The sequence below is a fragment of the Haemorhous mexicanus genome, chromosome 9 (assembly GCF_027477595.1).
Source record: "Haemorhous mexicanus isolate bHaeMex1 chromosome 9, bHaeMex1.pri, whole genome shotgun sequence".
Taxonomy (NCBI): Eukaryota; Metazoa; Chordata; class Aves; order Passeriformes; family Fringillidae; genus Haemorhous; species Haemorhous mexicanus.
Window position 1 is genome coordinate 7,049,146 of NC_082349.1, and position 22,824 is coordinate 7,071,969.

General features: G+C 40.0%; 1 protein-coding gene across 1 annotated transcript in view; it reads left to right on the top strand.

Annotated features, from left to right (window-relative positions):
• The first annotated feature begins 1,070 nt into the window (after positions 1 to 1,070).
• The window catches only part of AGBL4 (AGBL carboxypeptidase 4), an 870,267-nt gene continuing 848,513 nt past the window's right edge, over positions 1,071 to 22,824 (top strand). Inside the window, exons 1-2 of the mRNA XM_059853862.1 lie at positions 1,071 to 1,304; positions 18,222 to 18,347. Coding sequence (XP_059709845.1) covers positions 1,205 to 1,304; positions 18,222 to 18,347 — 226 coding nt within the window. The 5' untranslated portion in view covers positions 1,071 to 1,204. The remainder of the gene's footprint in view (positions 1,305 to 18,221; positions 18,348 to 22,824) is intronic.

Consider the following 22,824-nt stretch of genomic DNA (forward strand, 5'->3'; position numbering starts at 1 on the left):
ACCCAGCCTGCCGGGTCTCCCGGGACTCACACACATAATTAGCCCCTGTACACCAGAGCCCTCATCGCCGTGTTCGCCACATGGTGAGTGTCACCCAGCGGGCCCGCGAACACGCGCACACAGAAGCCCTCCCGTCCCCAGCACTGCATTTGCCATATGGTCAGGCTCACCTGCTGGGGCTGGGGCAAGGAGACAGACGGGCAACACTCACACACATAATGAAGCTCCCCACTGGGCTGCCTTAAGAAATAAAAAAAAAGTAAAATAAAAGTTGACATAACTGCCACATGACCAGACTCACCTGCTGAGTCTTGGGGCAGGGTGGGGCAGTCACGCACGCATGCATTGGCCATCTCTGCCGGTGCTGCACCTCGGTGCATGGACTCGGAGCAGGGGGGATGTGCTCGCTTCCCGGGGCCACAAAGACCCCAAATCCTAACCCTAACCCTCTGCCCCCTGCTGCCCTGTGGAGGGGGACATGTAACACCAGGACACCGGAGAAAGGAAGATTTCTTAACAGGAAGGGCGATTAGACATGGGAACGGACCGCATAGGGAGGCGACAGAGTCGCCGTTCCTGAATGTGTTAAAGAAGGACTGGACGTGGCACTGGTGCCATGGTCTAGGTGACATAGTGGTGTTGGGTCTTTGATTGGACTCGATGATCTCAGAGGTCTTTTCCAACCTGATACTCTGTGATAACGAGCCTCTCCTCCTCAGCGCCCTATGCGCACCTCAGGCCCACACCGACTCCCACGGGCAGGCAGGAGCCCCAGGAGGAGCTCCGGTACCGCCACAGCTCCGTCCTCCGAGGGACAGTGACGGCAACTGCCGAAGTGGCGGGCAGCCACCAGGGAGCAGAAAACGAGCCCTCCTTTCCCCGCCGGTAAACAGCGGCCGCGGGAGGCGGGGCGGGGTGGGCGCGGCAGTGCGGGAGGGAGCCGTGCTGCGTGAGGGGCGGGCGGGCGGCGGTGCTCCCCTCACGCCCCGCCCGCCACCACGGCGGCGGCCGCCGGACTGGGCGAGGATGGAAGCGGACGCTGCTTCCCGCACAGGCTGTTCCCGGGCAGGCGCTCCCGGGAAAGGCTCTCTTCTGGCAGGATGAGCCCGGGAAGCGGCTCGCAGGGAAGGCTGTCCCCGGGCAGGCTGTCCCCGGGGAGAGCCGTCAGCCCCGCCGCCATGTCGGGGGGGCGCGGGGCTCCCCCATGGCGCTGACGCGCGTTGCCATGGCGACGGCCGGGCGGCGTTGGGGGGGTGGCGGGATGACAACAAATATGGCGGAGAGGAGCAGGACGGCAGAGACGGGTCAGTGCCAGCCGCAGTCGCCTGGGCGGGGGGAGAGGGGGAGCCCCCTTTCTCCAGGGGCTTCTGGCGGTAGAGGGGGCCCGGCTCGCAGCTGAGTGCGGAGACGGAGCCCTTCTCCTGGGGGAGACGGGGGGGAGCACCTCTGGCCGGGAGCACTGAGGTGGTGAAGGGACCGCGGCAGAGGCTCCTGCCCGAGGAGCTGTGACGAAGGGCAAAGCCCCTTCCCTTAGGGGATGAGGAGAGTCTTCCCAGGGACAAGGTGGTCGTGGGGAAAGCTCCTTCAGGCAGGTAGAGAGGGAAAAGCCCGCCTAGTTCCAGGCCTGCCTGAGCGGGACTGACCCGCTGTGGCGTGGAAGGTGTGAGGGCCAGAGGCCGGCTCACCCGGCCGGCGCTGCGGGGCCGAATCCCGGCGGGGCAGAGGAGGAGGCTGATGGTGAGGCAGCCTGTACCCTGCCCCGTCCTCCCGCACCCTGCCCCGTCCTCCCGCACCCTGCCCCATCCTCCCGCGCAGGGGCAAAGGTGGCGGTGGCGAAGAGCAGAGCAAACCGGCGGTGCAGAGGAGCTCCCCTTACACAAGAAAAGACCGCCTGCGTGAATTAGCATGAAAAAAATAATACATGAAGACACAGGTCTGGGACTGAAACTGCAGCACAAGGCTGGTAGCTTGCGGGTTGTCCTGCAGGTGCTGCTTGACCTGTCTGGGAGGTGTAAAGTACCCAGAGGCTGCAGAGGGACAGCAAGCAGCGCACCTGACAGCTCCCCTCCCTTACACGGTTACTGAAGATTTCTTTAAGGAAGGTTCCAAATGTTATTCTTCCTATTCAGGATGTGTTAACAATGGCTTTAACTGTGTATGTGAGATAAGTTTGTCTGTGAAACTGAAGCTTTCTGTCTCCTCATAAATGATAAGGACCCCCTAGGTACAGGGGTCTTCCCTGTTGTAACAAAACACAGTTAAGGTCTTTTCCAGTCCATGTGAAAACGAAAGCCCTCAAAATATATTATGAAAATTAGAGATACTAACATTTGGAAGATGGAACAAAGATGACAGTATTCCTGAATATTTAATCTCCCACAGTACCATACATAAATTATCTGGGTTCCTGAACCAGGAGTTCATTTTCCCAGCCTGCTGTGTTAGCTGCTGCACCTCCGCTTTTCAGCCTCAGAAGTGGCTCCAAATAAATATGCATTACCCATAGAACTGATCTTGGATTTGTAGTCCATTTAAGGTGAAGAAAAGGCATAAGTATGTCAAATGCTGTTGTGTTCTGGGAAATGATACTACAGAGTCTGCATCTAAATGGATTGTCCATATGGTTCTTGAACTCTCTGTGTTCAGTCATACTGTTTATGAGCCCATGGAAAAACACTGTGAAGTTTATTGTGTGTTGAACTTGTCCATGAAGCAGGTGATTATTTTCATCCTCTGCACTCTGCAACACTGCCAGCACAGGTGATCAGCTCTGCCTGGGCTGTGAATTGGGGAACAGATCTCTGGTGGCCATTGCACTTTGTCACCTTTCCTGCCTACCCCCTGTACCTGTGCCCTTGTCAGTAACTTCAGCATGGAATGTAACTTTCATACTACTTCCAGATTAATTTACATTGTGTTCTCTGCTGTATTGCTAAAACTTCAGTGTCACAGTATTTGCTTTTTAATTTCAACCTTGCCCAGAGCTTTTCCCACTTCTGACCACTGCAGCTGACTAACCAACGATTTTCTCAGAAATGTTGTGTTCCACCTTGTGCAGAGTTCATGTCTAGTTGCATGTCCTGGTCCATGTCTGCTTGTGTTATACAGTGCTTGTCTGGCCACTTTGCAAGTTTAATTTGCAGGTCCTTCTGTTTTGGAGAACCCAGATAAAGAATTCAAACTGTACATAACCACAAAGATAGGGAAAAGACCCAAAACCCTCAGAGAAAAGGAAGTAAGCTTGTGATCTTGGCCCACTTTTAAGAAAGGTCATGGAAAGTAGACTGTGAGAAAAAAAGGTGGGATGTTTTGGATTTTTTCTGACTGTCAGCTGACACTAAGTTGACAGGCAGGTTCTTACCATGGCAAATCCCTCAAAGAATCTATTTTTTTCCTCCCCTTTACTGCTGGTGACACTGACACTGTTGTTGAACACCTAACTGGGTAACGTTCCTGCTGCATCCTCATTGCTTACTGTGTCTTCATCACGTGTGAGATCCTGAGCAGTCTTTAGGAGATAAAGGAATGTAGCTCTGGAACCTGCATTTTCCACAAATGTAAGGAGAATAAAACTGTTACAGAAGGACTGAACATTGTTCAAACCATATAAATCAATTTAGCCAGTATGAGTATGTTATACTTGGTGGATGGGGTTTTTTTTTGTTTTGTTTGGTTTTTTTTTTAACAGCTGCATCATGTTTTTAGTCAAGGATCAGAAAACACAAGTAATAACTCATCATCTCATCTTCTCATCTTGAAATACTGATTGTTATTTGCAATTTTTGCATAACGAAACTGTGTTACAGAGAAATCTAGGGTAACTTATTCATGGTTTATAGCAGCACAGATTGCTGTGATGGACCATTCTTTACTGATTTAGTTGAGAACCCAGGTTTGACAAGAGTTGATGTCAGAAAAAATACAGTGTGCACTTAGAGATAAGGGATTATAAAAATTAGGTTTCTTCCTACAGGTTATCTGACAGTGAATTATGCGCATCTAGGATGCTTATGACCCCTCTGAACTCTTAGATTTGAAAACACACTGTGTCAAGACATTTTGTAAATTAATTATACTTTATGGAAAATACATCTTTTTATAAAGCAAGATTTTTTTTCAGTTTTATTAGTATCTTTTTCTGTTATAGGGAAGTAAATATCTTAATCTGTCTTATATTAGTAATTATTCTTACTCTTTCCCTATATACAAACATTTTCATATTCCATTCCTTTTCCCTGAAGATTTTAGTTTCTGTTTTTGCAAATTTTTTTTTTTTTTTTTAATTGGGGAGGGGGATTAGGACACACAGAATTGGACAAATCATTTCAGAAGAGGGATTTCCATCAGCTTTTAGTCTACTGTTAGGCCCAGCATTGTTCTGTACATCATGGTTTCAGTAAAATTGAGACTTAATATGGAAGGTAGATTATCTCACACCTGTCTAGTACAGAGTTCATATTCTGCTGCTATCCTCACTGGACTAGGCAGACATCTGCTCTAATCCATTAAAATAGTTTCTGTATTCTGATGTTTGGCTAGAGTGCTGCAAATCAGCTCACTTTACTCTGAATTAATCATTTTACCATTGTAGTTGGCTCCTTAGTCCTACCTGCTTTCTTGAAAGTGTTAAAATCAGCTTTTTGCAGTAAACTCTGAATTTGTATGGCTCCTGTTTGGTTTTCCAGGCTGAAACCTTCATGTCTCAAACTGGGAACCCAACTTAAAAGCAACGTAAATCTTCACAAATGAAGTTTGCAGGAGGATGAAAACAATTGAGTGCAGTTAGTTACTCTCAGGAGCTTCTTGGTTTGACTTCCAGTTTTGCTCATCTGACCTTGCTGTCATAAACCTCTGGAAGATACAGGATACAGGAAAAGAACTAGTTAAGTTAAGTTTCATCAAAACTAGATGAATGTTATTTTTCCAGTTTTGTTGCAAAGAGGACATTTTAGCTTCACTAAGGAAGATTTAGGAGTAGGTCATAGTGAGTACAGAATGGCTGTATTTGCTGAAGTTTTTGACCCATGAACCAGATGAAAGTGTTTTCCAATTTAGAATTTCACTAGTTATCTCATTCTCCCCAGGTTTCTGTTCAAGGCATCTGTATTACCTTCAGAGGACTTGCATCTGGAGACCTGAATGATCAAAGGGTGCAGGCTGTCTCTGAGTTCTGTAATAGTTTTCTATCTGAGGCAACTGCATATTAGCCTGGATTGACAGTTCTAATATGTGTTATTCCACAATTGCTAGTCATTTTGTGGATATTAGTATTTCTGGTATTTCATTGTGTCATCATCACTGAAATCATAGAGAAAGCAAGGAAAGGCATGTACTCACAGTACTGGACAGGATATAAATAAATGTCTTTAGACCAAAAATCCTGGTTATCAGAATGAACAGGCTTTCCAGCTGAACGTGGAGTTTTTAATATTTATTTACATGTCACAGTCGGTACCTTGCAGAGTGCTGTTGAGTCACATTTCATGTTAAGAATGGTTGGAATTTTCAAAGTGTTCACTGCAGTGCTGTGACCTGGCTTCAGGGAGGAAATCTGCAAACCTCTGCTGAATGCTCAAGCCCCACCCAAAGTTTGTGTAGCAATTAGTGTTCCTAAAACAATTGGTGTTCAGCTCATTATTTTAGAGATCTACATGTGAAGGGGCCAATAGAGCAGCTGTGTAAATGCTGCTGTGTTTTCTAATTGATTTCAATATGATTGTGCTGAGCTGGATTGTTTTGAAGATAGCTTTTGATTCTTTCAAAAAAGAATAGTTATTCTTTTAAAAATATTTCATCATGTGGTATGACAACATTCTAGTATCAGACACATAACTGCTTTCTTTTCAGTGGCCTTAATTATTAAATAAAAAGCCAAAGTAAATAAGAAAATAATTTATTTGTCTTTAAATATAGGCTTTTTTGATAACTAATTCACCAGCTTTATCATGAGGAAATTTTAAATAGGAGAGATCAGCTAATTACTTTAACAATAGTACTTGGTCATTAAAATAACACTCTACATCAGCGGTACTTCTGATTCTCCAGGTAAACTTAATTTCTTCAACTGAATTAACTTTTCCTAAATGATTTCTGAATTGTAAAGTGTATGCAAACAACAGAGATGCTTTTGTAATATACACAACTAACCTGTGAGCGTAGCAGAATTTCAGTGTTAGGGAAAAGACACTGCAGCCTTCGTGCTGGAAGGGATCTGCCCACTGTATCCTCCTATCAACATGAGGAGGCTTCAAACGTCAGTGGAGAACTGTGTGGGGACTGGGCCCAGCCTTGCAGATGTTCACACAGCAGAAAGAGCTGTTTGCAGTTGTTTATAAAATGCTGCAGGATAGATTTGTAAACAAATCTAAAATGGGTTTTGTTCAATAAAGACGTTTGCCAGAACTTACTGATTGCATTGGTACATTTCAGCCAGAGCAGTTGGAAGTCCAGGGGACGTTAGGGAAAGGTTTCTTAGTAAATCTGAGCCCTTTGTAAGACTATTAACTATTTCAGTTTTAACTGTATAAGGTGAAATATTTGTTGAAGATCTATACAGAAATTAGTCACTGCAGAAAGGTATTATAGTGATCATTAGACTCTGTTGCCAGTAGGCTGCTATTCAAGTAATTTCCAACATTTTTCCGTTATCCAGTGGAAAGAAAAACCCACTAGAAAAATTCATTGAAGAAGAGCTGTTAATGTATTTTTGGTACCTAAAGCTTTGATCATATTTTTGTTACATAATTTGCCATATAAGGAGACCTGAGAAATACTAATGAAGGCTTTATACAGCCAGAAGATATAATTTCAGAAAAAGAAAGAAACAGGAATGTGTTGGGTGTTCCAGTTGCCATTTTTGAATGGTTTACCATTTCCTAGCCATATTTCATACATTTTTTTCTTTGACGAATAATCAAAGCTTTGAAAAGTTACTTACCTCAAGCCTCCCAACATTTTTTCTTTCAGTGAAGTTCAAAGCACCCTATTAATTACTAGCACTTGTGAGAGGAGGCTTTTGAATTTGTAAAAAGTAAAATGAGACACATTGAGAATTTTAATAGGTTTTATATTGAAATTTGTAAAACAGAAGTTTCTGCAAGTTTCTTTAGTGTGGCTGTCACTGCTTTTAGTAGGCTAAAGTCTCATGCAAAAGACCAGATCAACCTCAGAATGCATTTCTGTGGCCTACATAGCTTTTCTGTTTTTGGAAGTGGAGCTATATAGATTTAATAATATAGCTGAATAAAATAGGTTTTTAGTCATGTCCCTGTGTTACAATGGAACCAGCTTGATCTCCACGTGAGGCCACTACCAGGAGTGGGACACTGAGATCTGCAGCACCAGCCCACCCTCCAGGTGAGACACCTCACACAATAGCTGTCAGCTGCCACAGGAGAGATGAACAACTTGTCTACGCTGGGAAATTTTCCTTCCTCCTCTTCCTCTTTCCTCCACAACACCTGCTTAGGGACAGAAGGAAATGGCTGAATGGTTATCGTTACCTTTTTTAAAGGTTTTTAATGAAGATGTCTGATAACTTGGTAGCAGAAAGCCGCAGCCCCTGAATAAAGGAGGTGCTGGAGGACACGGAGGGGAGTTTGTGCAGCTGTTTCCTGCTGATGTCACTGAGGTGCAGCCGTGCTGCTTTGCTCACAGCAGTGCTGCTGATGCAGAGCAGCTCCAGCACAGGCACCTGGGTGTGTGCATCAGGCTCCATCACTCTTGTTTCTGAAGGATTGATCGTGCTGCCCTTTTCCAGAACGATGGGAGTCTGTAGAAACCAGCTTAGATTTCTCATGTGATCCCCGAAGGTTGTTGGCAGAGCCTTGATGCAGAATTGTCATGTTTAGATTGCACTGTACCTGAGATAATGAATTTTTCTGGGCTCAAGCTGTGTCTGGCATTAATCTATAATAGAGGTAAACCAATTTACAATTAATTGAAGTTGGTTATGGGTATCATCACTGTATCCAGTATCCCAGCTTCCTTGTCACATTGTCCCCACAACCAATTTTCTTGACTTTGCCACAGAGGCCGAGGCTGCCTATTAAGAAGTACTGTATTTGTTGACTCTGGATTTTTACATAAGTTTCTTGAAGTAATTTTCCTGTTTGTATGTTGAAATGGTTTGGAAAACTGCTCTACCAAAATAATAATGACTTCCATTTCATTTTGTCACAGACTCTCAAACTCAGAATGTGGACTTCAATATTAAATCTAGGGCTCTCATCCTGCAAGTGTTTGGCAATGAATTTGATGTATTTGTGTATAGTAAATGCTTTTCGTGACTGGTTCTATTTTAGGATAAGTAATGTATAAACATTAAAGACTAAAACTTCCATGTTCTGATACATATATTTTCTAATATACATATGTATCCCTGTTCTCTCAGATTGGTAAACTAGCTGATTTCATAGTTTCATTATGTCAAAAGGAGAGCATAGAAAAGGGAATGGAGGAAAAGTAGTTGTCCTAAATTATTATTATTAGATTAATAAGCTCTCTAATGATTCAATTTAACTACTAATTCACAGAGCTGTTTACTTAGCAGTGGAGCTCACAATCATGAGTGGAAACTGGCAAGATTTTCCTTTTACATTTTGTTTCATAAGCACCTTGAAAAATGTGTTGAATTTCAATCTCCACTAAAGCAAGTGGAACATCAGTTCCCGTGAATCACCAGAGCAAAGCAGCAGGAATCCATCGCAAAGGGAGCCCGTTTGGATTCATTGCAGCTCTGCTGATGTGTTTTCATTTGCAATAAGCAGCAGAGGCACTTTGCCATTACAGACAACTTCAGTGCTGGGAAGCCTGGCAAGTGACTTTCAGGTCTGCATGCATATAAAATGCAGATGAGGTAGTATGGTGTGTTTGATTAATGAAAAATTCCTCAAATAACCTATACAAATCCAAAAGCAGCAGCATTATTTCATGGGAGCTGTCCATGTGAAATAGTATTGTGAGATAAACTTGGCTCTGTACTACTTACCTACACCCAAAGCCTGTGGTGCTCCAGAACAGCAGATGTTTTGTAACTAGGCACAATACCGCTGTATCTGCTGGTTATTTTATTTCTGAGCGGTACAAATAAACAGTAATTTGATCTCAGAGCTTTCTCTGTGTAAGCCTTCTTGAAGGTGGAATTTTTGGCTTGTGTTCTGAATATTTGAAGTATTTTGTATGCATTTCATATACCCATAAATATTGTATCAACTTAGTGTTTGCTTAGTTAAAAAAACTGCTGAATATGCTCTATTAGTTAGTAGTGTTCTCTGTAGTATTATTCCTGTTATGTTGCTGATGCAAGACAGTTAATAGATCGTTTGTTTTTGCTGACATTTTTTTTGTTAGAAAATGGGAATTCTGAAATAATATTTACATTTTTTTTTGCTATATGGTGCTTTGTGAATAAAATAAAACTGCAGTGATCTAATTGTTTGAAATGAAATAATAGATTATGTTCTTAAATAAAGGGAATGTGAGTGGGCAATGCTTGGATCAAAGAAATTTTCAATAGTTTACTATTTTTTGGAATGGACTTTTGGAAAGCAGGGAGAAATGCTGTTCTAAGCAAAGTTAAAGGAGTTGTTTCAATGAGTGATTATAACTATGGCATTAATTAATAATGTAATTGATTTCAGCAACCTGGGGGAACAACTTATTTCAGAAGTAGTACTAAAATCCCCAAATTATTTTAAATATGCTATAGTGAAGAAGAGTGTAACTCAAAAGTGAAGAAACTGTGTCTGAAACTACTTCTGGCTTAAGCTAACTGGCAGAAGACATCCCTGCATCCCTAAACAACAGGTGACTAGGAAGCAAGAGCCAAGGGAAACAGCAGTTTAACCCAAAGAAGAATAGAGGAATGGTGTGTAATTACCAGGATGGAAACTGTCTGTGTGCTGAGGTTGCCCAGGTTTCAGTTACCACACTCATGATGGCAGCCCGAGCAGCTGCAGTGACCATCTTTGTTCCAGTCCCTTGGGAAATACAAGGTCTTGAACAGAGAGATGGTGCTTTGCAAAGCTGCTGATGTGTTTCCCTACAGGATTTTGTGCCTGCCCTGGAACCCTCATGGAAGGCCCATTTTCCCATGGATAAAGATTCATTACCACCATAATGATGCTAGTGGTTGAGTTACAAATTGAATTGAAGTCTCCTGAACACTTGAATTAGCGATAATCAAATGATTTTTTAAAAATTTGGACAGGCACATCTGCAAGACATTTACAGTAGTTGCACTTTAGGTATGAAAAGATTTAAATAGCTGTTAATAGTGGGTTTGGTGTAGTGCCACAGCTGACCTGTGTTGAGGCTCACCAGGCTGATTGCTTGTGAAGAATAGCTGAGAATGAGATAAAAGCCCTATCCAAATTAGAAAGCACAGCTGTATTCCCTCAGTGCTAACCCTGGAATAATGTCCATGATCCAGCTTGCTAGCTCAGTATCCCAGCTATGCTGTCTCCCTTTGGCCTTCCTGGGATTCAGCAGATAACCTCATGCTTCCACACTATGGCATAGACATCTCTTTAAACATAAATCTGGAAAGTTCCTGTTCAATCAGCAGACGTAGTAAGCCATGAAAAGTGCTAGGAATTTGGCATGACCAGGCTAATTTTTATAAACAGAAAAGGTTTTGTTTATATGTTCCATACTTGACCTTGCTGATATTCTTGAAAGACTTCCATAGTACTTCATACCTGGTATTTTTATGAAATGTCTTTTGTGGACAAACATTTTGAGTGTGATAGTCAGGGCTGAGGAGTCTGAAAACTAGGACAAGAAATAAAGCCTTGGCCTTTTGCAAAAGCTGAAATCAACCTACTTTATTATATCAAGAAGATTTATTACCTATTGATTCTTTTTCAGTTTCCCAGCTGAGAACCAGTTGGTCCCCAAGCAAGGAGACACACAAAGTTGTTGACTTGGAGAGATTAAACTTTGTTAGTCACTAAAGGCTGTATAATCTTGGGTCAGGGTCACTGCATTGGTTGCTGCATCTAAGATGCTTTATTTACATTTAGCTTGGCTCAATGTGAGTTATCTTTAGTTTAGAAGTTTATTTTTTCATGACTTCTTCCAGTTATGCTGTCAAGTTTAAGCAAGATAACGTGCTTTTGTTAAATCAGTGCTTCACACCCAGGGCAGCTGAAACATGGATATATACATATTATCCAGGAGTATTTATGGATTTATACACAGCATATATCCATGAATCTCTCCCTTTCCTTCCACTTCTTCTATGCTCCCTCACATATAACACAAACCCAGGTATATAAAAGCTGATTTGTTTCAGTATTAAATAGCATGGGAAATATTTACAGCATTTTTGGATGGCACCAGCAAATAGTAGTGAGTAACTTCAACCACTACCATATTTTTCCAGTTTTGTGAGTAATGTCAGGTTTTGCCCTTACCTGAAATTTCCTCCACTACAATTCCAAACCCTGCAATTGCCTGCCTGCTTGACTCAGTATTTTTTGCAGGACACATGCCCTCCTTGTCTTTAGGAAATCAGTTGCATACAAATTTCAGAAAGATATGGGATGCTACGGAAGAGTTTCACTTCTCGAAGTTGTGTGGTACCACAAAAGGGATTGGCTTTAACTCTTCAGTTCTTTTCCTGCCTCAGAATCCCTAGACACAGATTTTCCCCTGGAATGGTAGGAACATCCCCAATTTTTTTTTTTTCCTGACCCAGAACTTGAATTCCTGTGTAATCTTTGCTGTTGTTTCAGCATCTGCTGTCATTCACATGCATAGCCAATTCTGTGAGCCATCCCTTATTTCCCAGAAAGGGTGGACTTGCTGATACATTTTGTTGATGCAACTCTGAGGACTAGTTCAACTCAATAGCTATTATCTTCTCTTTTTTCTGCTAGCTGGTGCTGCATATTATGTACTATAATTTTGTTTACTGTTTATATGTTTTATGCTTTTGTTTGATGTGGTTTTTTTCCTTAAGTATTGCTACTATAGCAACTGTTGCATCATGTGATAACTTTGATGTTATCAAGATACCAAATACTTGTTAAAAATAAATCTATATATCATGAAATTCACTGATCCTTACAATGTTTTTAAATAAACATCTTTTCAGTTTATGTATTTAATACAAGTGTATTTTCATTCTTTTCTTTTTTTATTTGTGGTAGAATTTTAGTTTAGAGCTTACAAGTGCAGTAAAAAGAGTAATGGATTTTTTTTTTTTTTGCTTGCTGAGTTCAAAGCATTAATTGCTTTTAAAAATTTTCAGTAGAAAAATCTGTTCATACCTTCTTGGACACTTTGGATTTTACTGAAGTGATACAAAAATTTCATTGCCATTTGTCTCTTAACAGAAAGGTATGTCCTTCGGGATAGCCCACTGAGGTAATAAATGGGTAGTCTTGAAGTAAAGCTTTTAGGTTGAAGATTGGAAACAAATGTCACATATGAAATAAGTGCAACTCCACACAAGCTGACTTTTCTTCTTTTCCTATAAGCTCGTAAGACAATGCCAGCCCCTGGGAGTGAGGAGTCATTGTGCAGAGCAGTATCTGTCTGCCAGATCTCTCCAGCTGAATATTCCTCATTGGATTTTGGATAGCAGCTATAATTGGATTGATAGTTGTATCTCTGCGTGGATCTGGTCTTTTTGAAAGGACCATGTACTGGAGATTTCTCATCACTTTTCACACTTGACCAACCTGGTGGTCAATGCTTTGTTTTGAGCCAAGCACCTTGTGTACCTTTTTGTCCGTACTTGCCCTGGGCTTTCTGCTCAGTATGTTGCTGGCAAAGTCCTCTTTGTGGTGCCTTTTGTAGGCACCCCCCCTGTGTCACCAGCTTTAGTGGTCATTTTGCTTTACAAATTTGCACTTAAGAATGAGATTTTCCACCCTGAGCTTTGACTCAGACACCAATTCCACACCTTCTGCTAGAGTAAAGGAGTTTGGGACTGGGCAGCTAAAGAAGCACGAGGTATTTAGATCTACTTATGTTTCTAACCCAAAAGAAAAATTGATGGTGTGTTAGCTAAGGAGTCATGTTAGGAAAGTTGAAAGGTAGTATTGCCTAGTAACCTCTGAAGAAAAAGTAACTTGTGCAATAAATTGAAGACCCAAACCATAAATTTTTTTCCTTCCTATTATGCGACCAACCACAAGCTCTTTCAAATCCCTGGCGGTAAGATGGCAGTTTATTTCTCCTGACTACTTTCAGAACCTCTGAATCTGTACAAATCTCAGAATTTGCCTGATAATCTCTGCTAAACTACAGTTCATCTTCACTTTGCTTATTTTCTTGAATATGAATATCATCTCACAGTTTGGAGACAGACTTGACAAGCAGTCTGTTGGTCAAACTGTAGGAGGAAAGTAATTGAAGAGACAATTGCTGCAAAGCTGCTTTATCTCAAATTTGTGTTTTAGATGACAACACGGTGTTACCATTTTTTAGAATTAGACCAAGCAATATGACAATGCCTTCTTCTGGTAACCAATGCTTTCTTTGCTGGACTTTTGAAACAGGTAATGGTGACAAAATGGGCTCAGTACCCCAGTGTGAGGCAGCAGGTGTGGCTGCTGCCATGCTGGGTATTGTCTCAAACCCTGGGATTTGTAGTCTAAATACATTTTCCCCCCTTTCTTTTCAGATCACAGTGCCTGTGATTTAAGTACATTTCAGATTGACAGCACTCTGCAGTATGTTTAGATTCTCCAGGTCATGCCCAAGCCTTGCTTCGGGATACATGGCTGTGAAGATCAAAATGACAGTTGTGTTTTCTTCTTTTTCTTAGCGTTTCCAAGTCAATGGAGCTGGAATTCCAAGTTCCTGACTGCTGCTGCCTGTAGGATTTTTAGAATGGCTACAGAGCATTCAGAATTCATAGCAGAAATAGCTTGTCTTCCTGAATATCAGTGTTTCTGAAGCCTAGGGACAATGATACAAAAGCTTTTATTACAAAAAAAAAAAGTCAAAGAATGAGAGAACATAATCAGTTGTTGAGACTATGGACTTGTACTAAATGCTATCATTTGAAAGAATTTTGCTAAAATGACATTCTTTTCAGGTTTGTGGAGCAGACACTGTTATTGGCATAACTTCTATTAGTGCTGCTTAGCCAAAGCTTGAGTTGAGCAGCGTTTGTCTGGAGACTTGGAATGTTTTGGAGCTAGTAGGAGTTGCTGTTGGTCATCTGAATTAACTTTTTTCATTGCAAACTTTACTGAGAGTTCAGGTTCACTTTGTGTGGGTTTCTATTAACAGTACTGCTCAAGGCTGATGGAGCTTATCTAGGATACCTGGAGACTTTTCCTAACCCCTGGATGATAGGGATCTGGCTATTAGATCTTTATACCATAGATGTTTCCAGCAGCAAAATGTATTCTAATTTTATTCTAAAATAAGGATCTCATAAGAGAATTCAGGGTATCTTGATGACATTTGTAATTAAAGAAAGACTTCCACAAAGTTTCCTTGCAGTTGTAGGTTTTTGTGTTACCTCACCTTTCTAATTGGCTGTCATTGTTAGGTAGTGTGATTAGAAGAAAGATGCAGGTTTTCCAGGCAAATTCCTGCTATATTTTTCCATGTCTGTTTTAATGTAGCTGTGCTCTCCTGCCTAATGTAGCATGAGGGTAGCTGCTGGCTGCTTACTCTGTGGGTTTTCGTGTTTGGCACTTCTGGAAACTGGGCTTGTTGTTTACCCAATCAAGAGTCCTTGTTACTTTCTAAAGAGGTACCTTCCTCTGGAAACTACAGTGTTTAAAGAAAATGTACTTAAATTTTCATGATGTTTATTGTAGCAAACACTGATTTCATCTTTTCCTAAATGAAAAAAAAAATGTTGGCTTTACCCTTTGAATTTAAGAAGGGCAAAGAAACTCTGGAAATTTCCAAACTCTCCCTCCCACGAATCCCAGTCTTCTGGAACTGATTCTATTCATTTTCACTAGTTTGATGTGAAATGTATCCACAATGACAATAGTGATGAATGCAGATACCAGAAGACTCTGCCCAGGTTTTATTTTAAAGCCTTATGTACTTACAGAGATTTCAGGCACCCACAGATTTTATACCTGATAGAAAATTACCATTAAAGTTTAATACTGCAGTAAAAGTAAATCCTAGGGATTTGCTATAGCCTCCTGGAGTTTAATCTATGAAGAATTAGAATAAAATAGCTATGTGTCTTACAACCCATAAGAAAAATAATTGACAAAATAAGAACTACATTTTGAGACAATTTCTTTGCTAGGTTTTGCCTTTGCTTGTCTTATCTAACTTTTTTTTCAAAGGAGAATCTGGTCTCCTTAAGTGGAATGTGCAGGATGTACTTCAGTTAATTCTCTTTCCCTTTCAGTTTGTTTCAGATTGAAGAGCTATTTCCCTTCCCCACAAGGTTCTGTCGCACATCTTTGCCTCCAGCCAGGAAAATCTGCTGAGGGCTCCCTAGTTGTGAGGACAGGATCTCAGGATTGGCCAGAGGACTGGAGCCCAGGGTAGCTGTTCTCTCCATCTGAGGGTAGTGGTGTGTTCCCAGCACTGCTCTCTGCATCTGCTGAGCGTGAAGCCATGGTTTATCATGGACTCATACAGGCTCCTTTGCAGGCAGTGCTCTGGCATTTAATTTATCACCCAAGGAGAACATGCCAGGAGGGACGTGGTGCTGTTGTGCTGTTGAATAATGTGGAGTTCAAAGACAGCAGTTTTGCATGTTTAGAGATTAAAGATAACTCAAAATATAGCAACAGTGAGTTCTGAATATTCTAATTACTGTGGAATAAAGAACATGCTAGGAGAGTAGTATTGTTAAATGACTATGAATTGCAGGCTATTTGATGATTTTATTCTCATTTCTGGAGGGCTACATTAGGTCAGGAGGAGCAGATGGAAACTTTTTGCTGGGACACAGTTACTTGACAGCTTCCTTCTGCATTGTGTAAAGTCTCCATTGGCAAATTTTCTAAATTGCCAGGGAGATGTAAATCTCTCTTCTGCCTGCTTTTCTTCCACTGTCTTATCGTGGCAGTGCTAAGAATGTAATCCTTTCTAGTTTCTTCAGCTTTAAGTGGTGTTTCCCAGTTATCTTCTACAATTTCTAAGAGGTCTGTTACTTTTAGCTGAGACTCAAAAGGAACATTTACCAAGAGGAGTCCAGTCTTCAGACAGTTCTATTCAGGTGACTCCCTGCCTCCCATTCTTTCACTTTGGTCCCTGGCAGATCAGGCACTCATGGTGATTTGCAGGTTTTCCACTAATTTTTCTTTGTTTCCTTAATTCCACAATGTTTGATTGCAAATGACCAACTTGACTAAGCTTAACTGCAAGAGGTATGTATTGATCTAACTCAGGTGAAACTGAGGAAAGGTTTTCCTCTGGCTGCTGCTCTGCACTGCAGCTTGCTCAGTGCAGAGGGGTGAATTTTATCAAGGGACAGGATCACAGCCATGCAGATTCCCAGATGCCCCATCCAGGCCTCAGTTTGCCTCTGGTGTTCCCAGGCTTTAAGCAAATTCTGTCAGCACGCTGGTAGAAAGCATCCAGCTAAAATATCCTAAGTATCAATTATGCACTTAAAGAAAACAATTTAAATGCCACAGGTTGCTGTCTGGGGGTAATTATTCAGTCTAAAACAAATAACCCAGAGGTTACAAATAATAATTTTGCTAAAAAATACTATTATGCATTATTAAATATCTACAATTTTAGATTATGATAAAGTAAGAAAAGGTCTAAATTCTGTTTATTTTGTTGTAGTACTTCCCAAAGAGACTAAGTTTCAAATTTCTTCCTGGGGAAGACTGGGGATTCATATGCCAGGTATTGACCTGGATTTGCATATTTTTTTATGTGGGATTTATGTACCTGTGAAAATATGGGTATATGATAGAAAGCCTGACAGACCCTTTAACTGTGGTGTCACTTATACATTGATATAATTTGTTACCTCAGCTAAGGTGTATTGCCTCAAGAGGTGGAATACTTTTATGTATGGAAAGGTCACTTTTAATTAATAAGCTGTTTTCCTCATTCAGGGACAATATGAATTGCTTGTAACATTTGTGTGAAATAGTTTTCAATATAATAATAAAACAAATTGAGCTTTGTGTCACATTTATCATCCCCCATAACCCATTTAAATGTCAAAAAAATCAGTACAGACCAAAAGTCTATTTCTAGAAGCCTTAGTAGCCCTATTTATCAGAGTGAAATAAGATATTATCATCCCATTATCCCATCACATGCCTTCTGCACTTGAAGCCATACCATTTCTTCATTTTCTATAATACAGAAGATAGTTTTTCTATTGTTAAATATTTCTTGTCCAAGCTGTAAGAAGTGAAGAAAGTGCTGAGTGTTTCTTACACTATAATATAAATGTATGATATAATATACAATTACTTGCTTGCTTTATTGTACGTATATCAAATGAAAAAAAAAATTAGTGTTTTTCACTCCCTATTTGGAAACAAATATTTTACAGACTGCAATTTGTTATTCTAATTTAACTGTAAGGATAAAGCTTTCAGTGTATTCAGTACTAATGTATTTTGACAAAAATCATGCCATTGTGTGGGAACTTTATGTTCTTATATATTTTACCATAAAATTATGCTGCATTAAAAAATACTATTTAAGTTCTTTTTCTGAGTTTTGTTTCCTAACAAGGAGGGCTCAGATAGTCACATGGCTCTATAGGTGTATGTTTCTTCCTTCTATTAATTCTAAAATTTCAAATATGAGTGAGACTGAACAGTCTCAAAGGTTCTAAGTTCATTTAAGATGCATGAAAATAGGCAGCAGGATAGAGGAAGAGGATCCCATTAATGATGGTAGAGAGGAAGGTGCTTCTGAGGGTTGTGATAAAGAACCTGATGGGGAGCTCAATTCCAGGGAATCTAGCAGCATCTAGAGCTAGAGAATTCCTGTTGAAAGAAGTAGATCCAGCTGAATATCAGGCTAATGCATATGAGAGGGCTCAGCCACAGGCCATAAACATGCAAGAAACCAGGCTGGGTGATTTGTTCCTTAGAGAGCCTTTAACAGATTATGCCATTATTATATCAAAATTCTTATATGCACTTTGAAAAGAAAGAATTATTTACTGGTGAATGTTAAATGGTAAAAATTTTATTTTCTGTAGAAATGTGTGGGCAAGTAGCCTTCAAGTGGTTTTTATATAGTAAATATATTTTGTTTTAGGCTCATTTTATTTTTGTTCACTTTTACTGCAGCAGGCAGTGCCATGGGAAGTGATGATATCATAGCAGGGAACGTGAGCAAGTACATTGTTCTCCCAGCTGGTTACTGTGGACAGCCCAAAAAAGGACATCTTATATTTGATGCCTGTTTTGAAAGTGGTGAGTATTTTCAGCATTATGTTACCCAGTTGTCAATATATTAACATTTTAAACTCCATCACTCATCTTTTTATGAAGTGTCTTAATTATAAAGAAGACTTACATTAAATTCTACTTAACAAATTCAGCTGATTCCCTTCAGTCACAGTTTGACTTCAAGTCAGACTTCAAATGTCAAAAAGGTTGTGAGGTTTGCTGTTGCTTACAATAAAAATTTCATCAGATCCATCTTTAACCACATGTGGACACATAACAGGATTTTATTCTGTCATTATTTATGTGGTAGTATTTATGAATTTACGATGTTGTATTTAAAATATGCTATTTAAAATTTTAATTTAGGAGTTTACTGGGGCAGTTAACCCAGTAAAGTGCCAAGCCCGTCCTTGCATTATTAGAGAATTTTGAAAATCTGTATGTGCTGTCTTTAAATATATTACTTTGGGTTTCCTATGGCCTGATCCTATATTGCTGAGGTTAATGGAAGTTCTGCCTCTGATGCCAATAGGAGAGTAAAACTTTAGGAAGCTACTGCAAACTGGAAGTGTTTTTATAGGAGTTATAGTTAGCACATTAATTTGAAGAGTAATTTTAATTGCTTATATGCATGTGGGCTATGTAGGTAAATATATCCATGAAAACGTAGCATTGTTTAAATTTTTGTGTTACATACATGTGTGCTACCAGATTTTTAGCTTAAATCTATTATTACTAGCTTTCAGACCTACAGAGCACTGTTAAACACCATATGTAGAAAAGGCATTTGGCAGGATAAACTATAGTTTTCTGCATGGTTTATGTGAGAGGTGATGGTAATGCCAAAACTACTCCAGTATCTTGTAAAATGAGCTTTTTATAAAGAGTTACATCCCTTAGGGTAGAATACTGGCTGCCAGTTCCTGGATAAATATTAAATTGAGTTATTTAAATCCTGTGATTACATTATGTAAAAAGTGCAAATGATGCAGTGAATAATAAAGAGTATTTTTTTAAGGTGTGTCTCTGAAGGTTCAGACAATAGTTCTGTATTTTTAAACATACTTTGAGTGTTATTTTATAATAGCTATGTGGGGTTTTTGCATTTTGTATCAGAAAACAGTTTAAGAAATGAATCATGGCCAAGCTGGGAAATTTCCTTGTGCTAAACTTCTCTGCAATGAAAAAGATCAGTAGCAGTCATCAAATTATTTGTGAAGTATTGTGAGTCATTGCATGATGGTTTAATTCCAGTTTTTGAACAATGGAATAAATTATATTTTTAAATTAAAATGTTTATTCTGTTCAAAGCTAATGTTCATACTTTACATACTTGGGCAATAATAGAATATGATAGAAGCAGGTGCTTTTGAAATACTCTATTTATTTACATTGATGAGGCTGTGACGTTGCTTTGCATATTCAGACACTTCCAAAACACAAGTGTGAATGAAATTAATACCTTCCTTTACTTTCTCATGATGACAATGTATTAGCAAGAGTGAGAGTAATATTGTGTACATTTCATATGTAAATTCACTTCATCTTTTGTTCTATGTCAGCCAAGCAATTGCTTAGAGTATCTTTACTGGTCAAAGCAAATTAACTGATCTTGGATAACTTATGAAATGGAATGTATCCTACCCTATTGTCCAAACAGTAGGACACAACATTTATGAGATTTTCTTGATGCTCTTTGAGTACCACCTTAAATATAATATCCTATTGAAATTGCCTTTTTCAAAGAACAGATGGTAAAACTGACCCCACCTGCAGTACTGCCCCCACCTCTGGGGTCCCCACAACAAGAAATACAGGAACCTGCTGGAGGGGGCCAGAGGAGGCCATGAGGCTGCTCCAAGGGCTGGGGCACCTTTCCTATGGACACAGGCTGGGAATATTGGGCTTGCCTGGCCTGGAGAAGAGAAGGCTCTGAGGAGACTTTTGTGGCCTCTCAGTATGTAAAGGGGGCCTATAAAAAAGGTGGAGAAAGACTTTTTCCCAAGGCCTGTAGGTACAGGGCAGGGAGAAAGGGCTTTAAACTGGGAGAGGGTAGATTTAGGTTGGCTATGAGGAAGAAGTTGTTTACAATGAGGCTGGGGAGGCACAGGTTGCCCAGAGAAGCTGTGGTTGCCCCATCCCTGGAAGTGTTCAAGGCCAGGTTGGATGGGGCTCTGGGCACCCTGGTTTAGTGGAAGGTTGCTCTGCCCTAGGCAGGGGGGCTGGAACAAAATTATGTTCATGATCCCTTCCAACCCAAGCCATTCTATGATTCTAAAATAGAAGTTGTGTTACATGTAATTCCATAAGTGGCTTTTCTTTTTTTGGCTGCATTCTCTGTTTTCTTGAAAGGTCTGGCTGAGAGAAAGAAAATACCTATTTTTCAATGACTGTTTTATATTGTAGAAATGGAAGCAAACAGATTTCAAAATAGAGAAGGCATATTAAATTTGTAGAAATCAGGAAAAATATTAATACATGCAGAAGAAATGCTATTTAAAGTGGTTTCATTTTAGTAATTGCTATCATTATTCTATTAAATAACATTGAAAAGTATGAATTTGTTTGAGACAGAGGTGTGTTTTTATGTAGTCTGAAAACCAATGTCCAGCTTGCTGTTTTGAAGTGCTGTGCTTTCAAAAAATCATAAAAAAAATACAACTGGGCACTGGGATTTTTTTTTTAGTCCATTCTGTTGTTGAAAGGCAAAATAAACTATTTTTGCCATTCCTGACAGATGTTTATCTTTTTCAGAGACTTTCAGTGAGTTTCAATGAGAAAGCAGCAATCCATTCTAACACTGCAATTTGCTCAATGTAAGAAACATTTTCTTTCTATGCAGAAATGTTCTTACCAAAAAGGCATTAATTCTTGTCCAGTCCTGTTGGCACAGAAAGCAGATTATTCCTTTTTTCTTTGACTTAATGGAAAGCTGCTATCATATCTTTCCTTGGCCTTTCCCTCCTCAGGTTAAATAACTGCTATTTTTTTTCAATGGTTCCTTAGTGCTCACATTTTCCGAATTTTCTCTCATTCTTTATTTCCTCTGGCCTATCTCCAGCTGTTTTTATTTCCTCTGGCCTATCTCCAGCTGTTTTCTGCCTTTCTTGATTGGCAGTGGTCCAAGGTGAGCATGATACTCAGATAAGCTGGTGCCAATCCTATGTAGAGTTTATTACATGGCATGCCTTGCAATCTATTTACTTCTGCAATGTGACAGTCCAATCTTTTTCACAATAGCATGGTACTGGTGACTTCTATAAAACTTGTGAACCCTTATACTGTCCAGGTCCTTTTCTGAAAGAACTAAACCATCTGGTGCCTTGTACTTTACTTACCCTTAATGAATCTATTACTAGGGAAAAAAATCATTGCTGCGAAATAAATGCAATTACTGAAAATGAAGAAAGGTGCCTCAGCCCTTTATCATATTAATAACTGACAGAGGAGTAAAGAAGATGGAGAATTATCAACTTGCAAGTATGTGAGGAATTTGTGTTTCCCATAGTTCAAGCTAGTGTTCTGCCTGGAATCTTCCTTTTTATCTTTATTAATATTTAAGAATATATACAACTAAAAGAAACTTTTTACATTGATTTATCATTTGCATGAAAGAAACTGATAAAAATTCAGATTTCCTGCATACCACACATTACTTTTTGGGTAATTTCAGTTTTCACAAGAATCATGAGTTAGTTTCAGGGAAAAATGGAAGCACAGTACAAATTGAAATGTATACATCTGAAATAGATACATTTGGTCAGTTGTAATTCTGTTTCCTAATGTTCATTAATGCATTAAATTATTAACACTGTTTCATTTTAGCAGGAATGCACAACTCTACAAATGTTTACCTCTCATCACACCTACTGTTCTGTCAAAATGGGAATTTTGCACAGTATATTGCTCTGGGTAAAAGTATGTGTTCATTTCTGCCATGCAAAGAAGTCCTTCCTGATTGAGGAAGGCCCAGATTTTGATATGAACATGTTCCTCAGGGAATCTGGCATTTCATACTCAAGGTGAGTTGGTATTTCAGACATTTTATCTAAAGGACTTCAAAGTTTAGTTTAGCCAGCTGCCCCTACTGTCTTGTGCTGCCTTAGTGCTTGTGATTTCTGATGGCATCATTAAGTCAGCAGCCTATTCTGTATTGTGGCTAAGAGCTGTTTTGTCTGCTTAGTCATTTTAACTGTAAGAGATGTTTTTGGAGATGATACCTCCAGAGCTGGAAGCCAGTTTTTCTGGGAGCTTACATATCTGCAATAGCTTTGTTTCTGCATGAGGTCACAATTTTTTAGTGAATTTAACATGATGCATGAGAAGCTTTTTCGATGTATTTTTCAAAGTGAACAAAGAAAACATAAACTGAATTACTCAGCCCTTAAAAAGCCCCACCTTTCTTCTCATTGTACCAAGGCTGTTTGCAGGGTGTAGCCACACCAGTTGCCTTCCATCACAGAGTGATTCTGAGCTGGGCTCTGGTTGTTCTCCAGCTTAT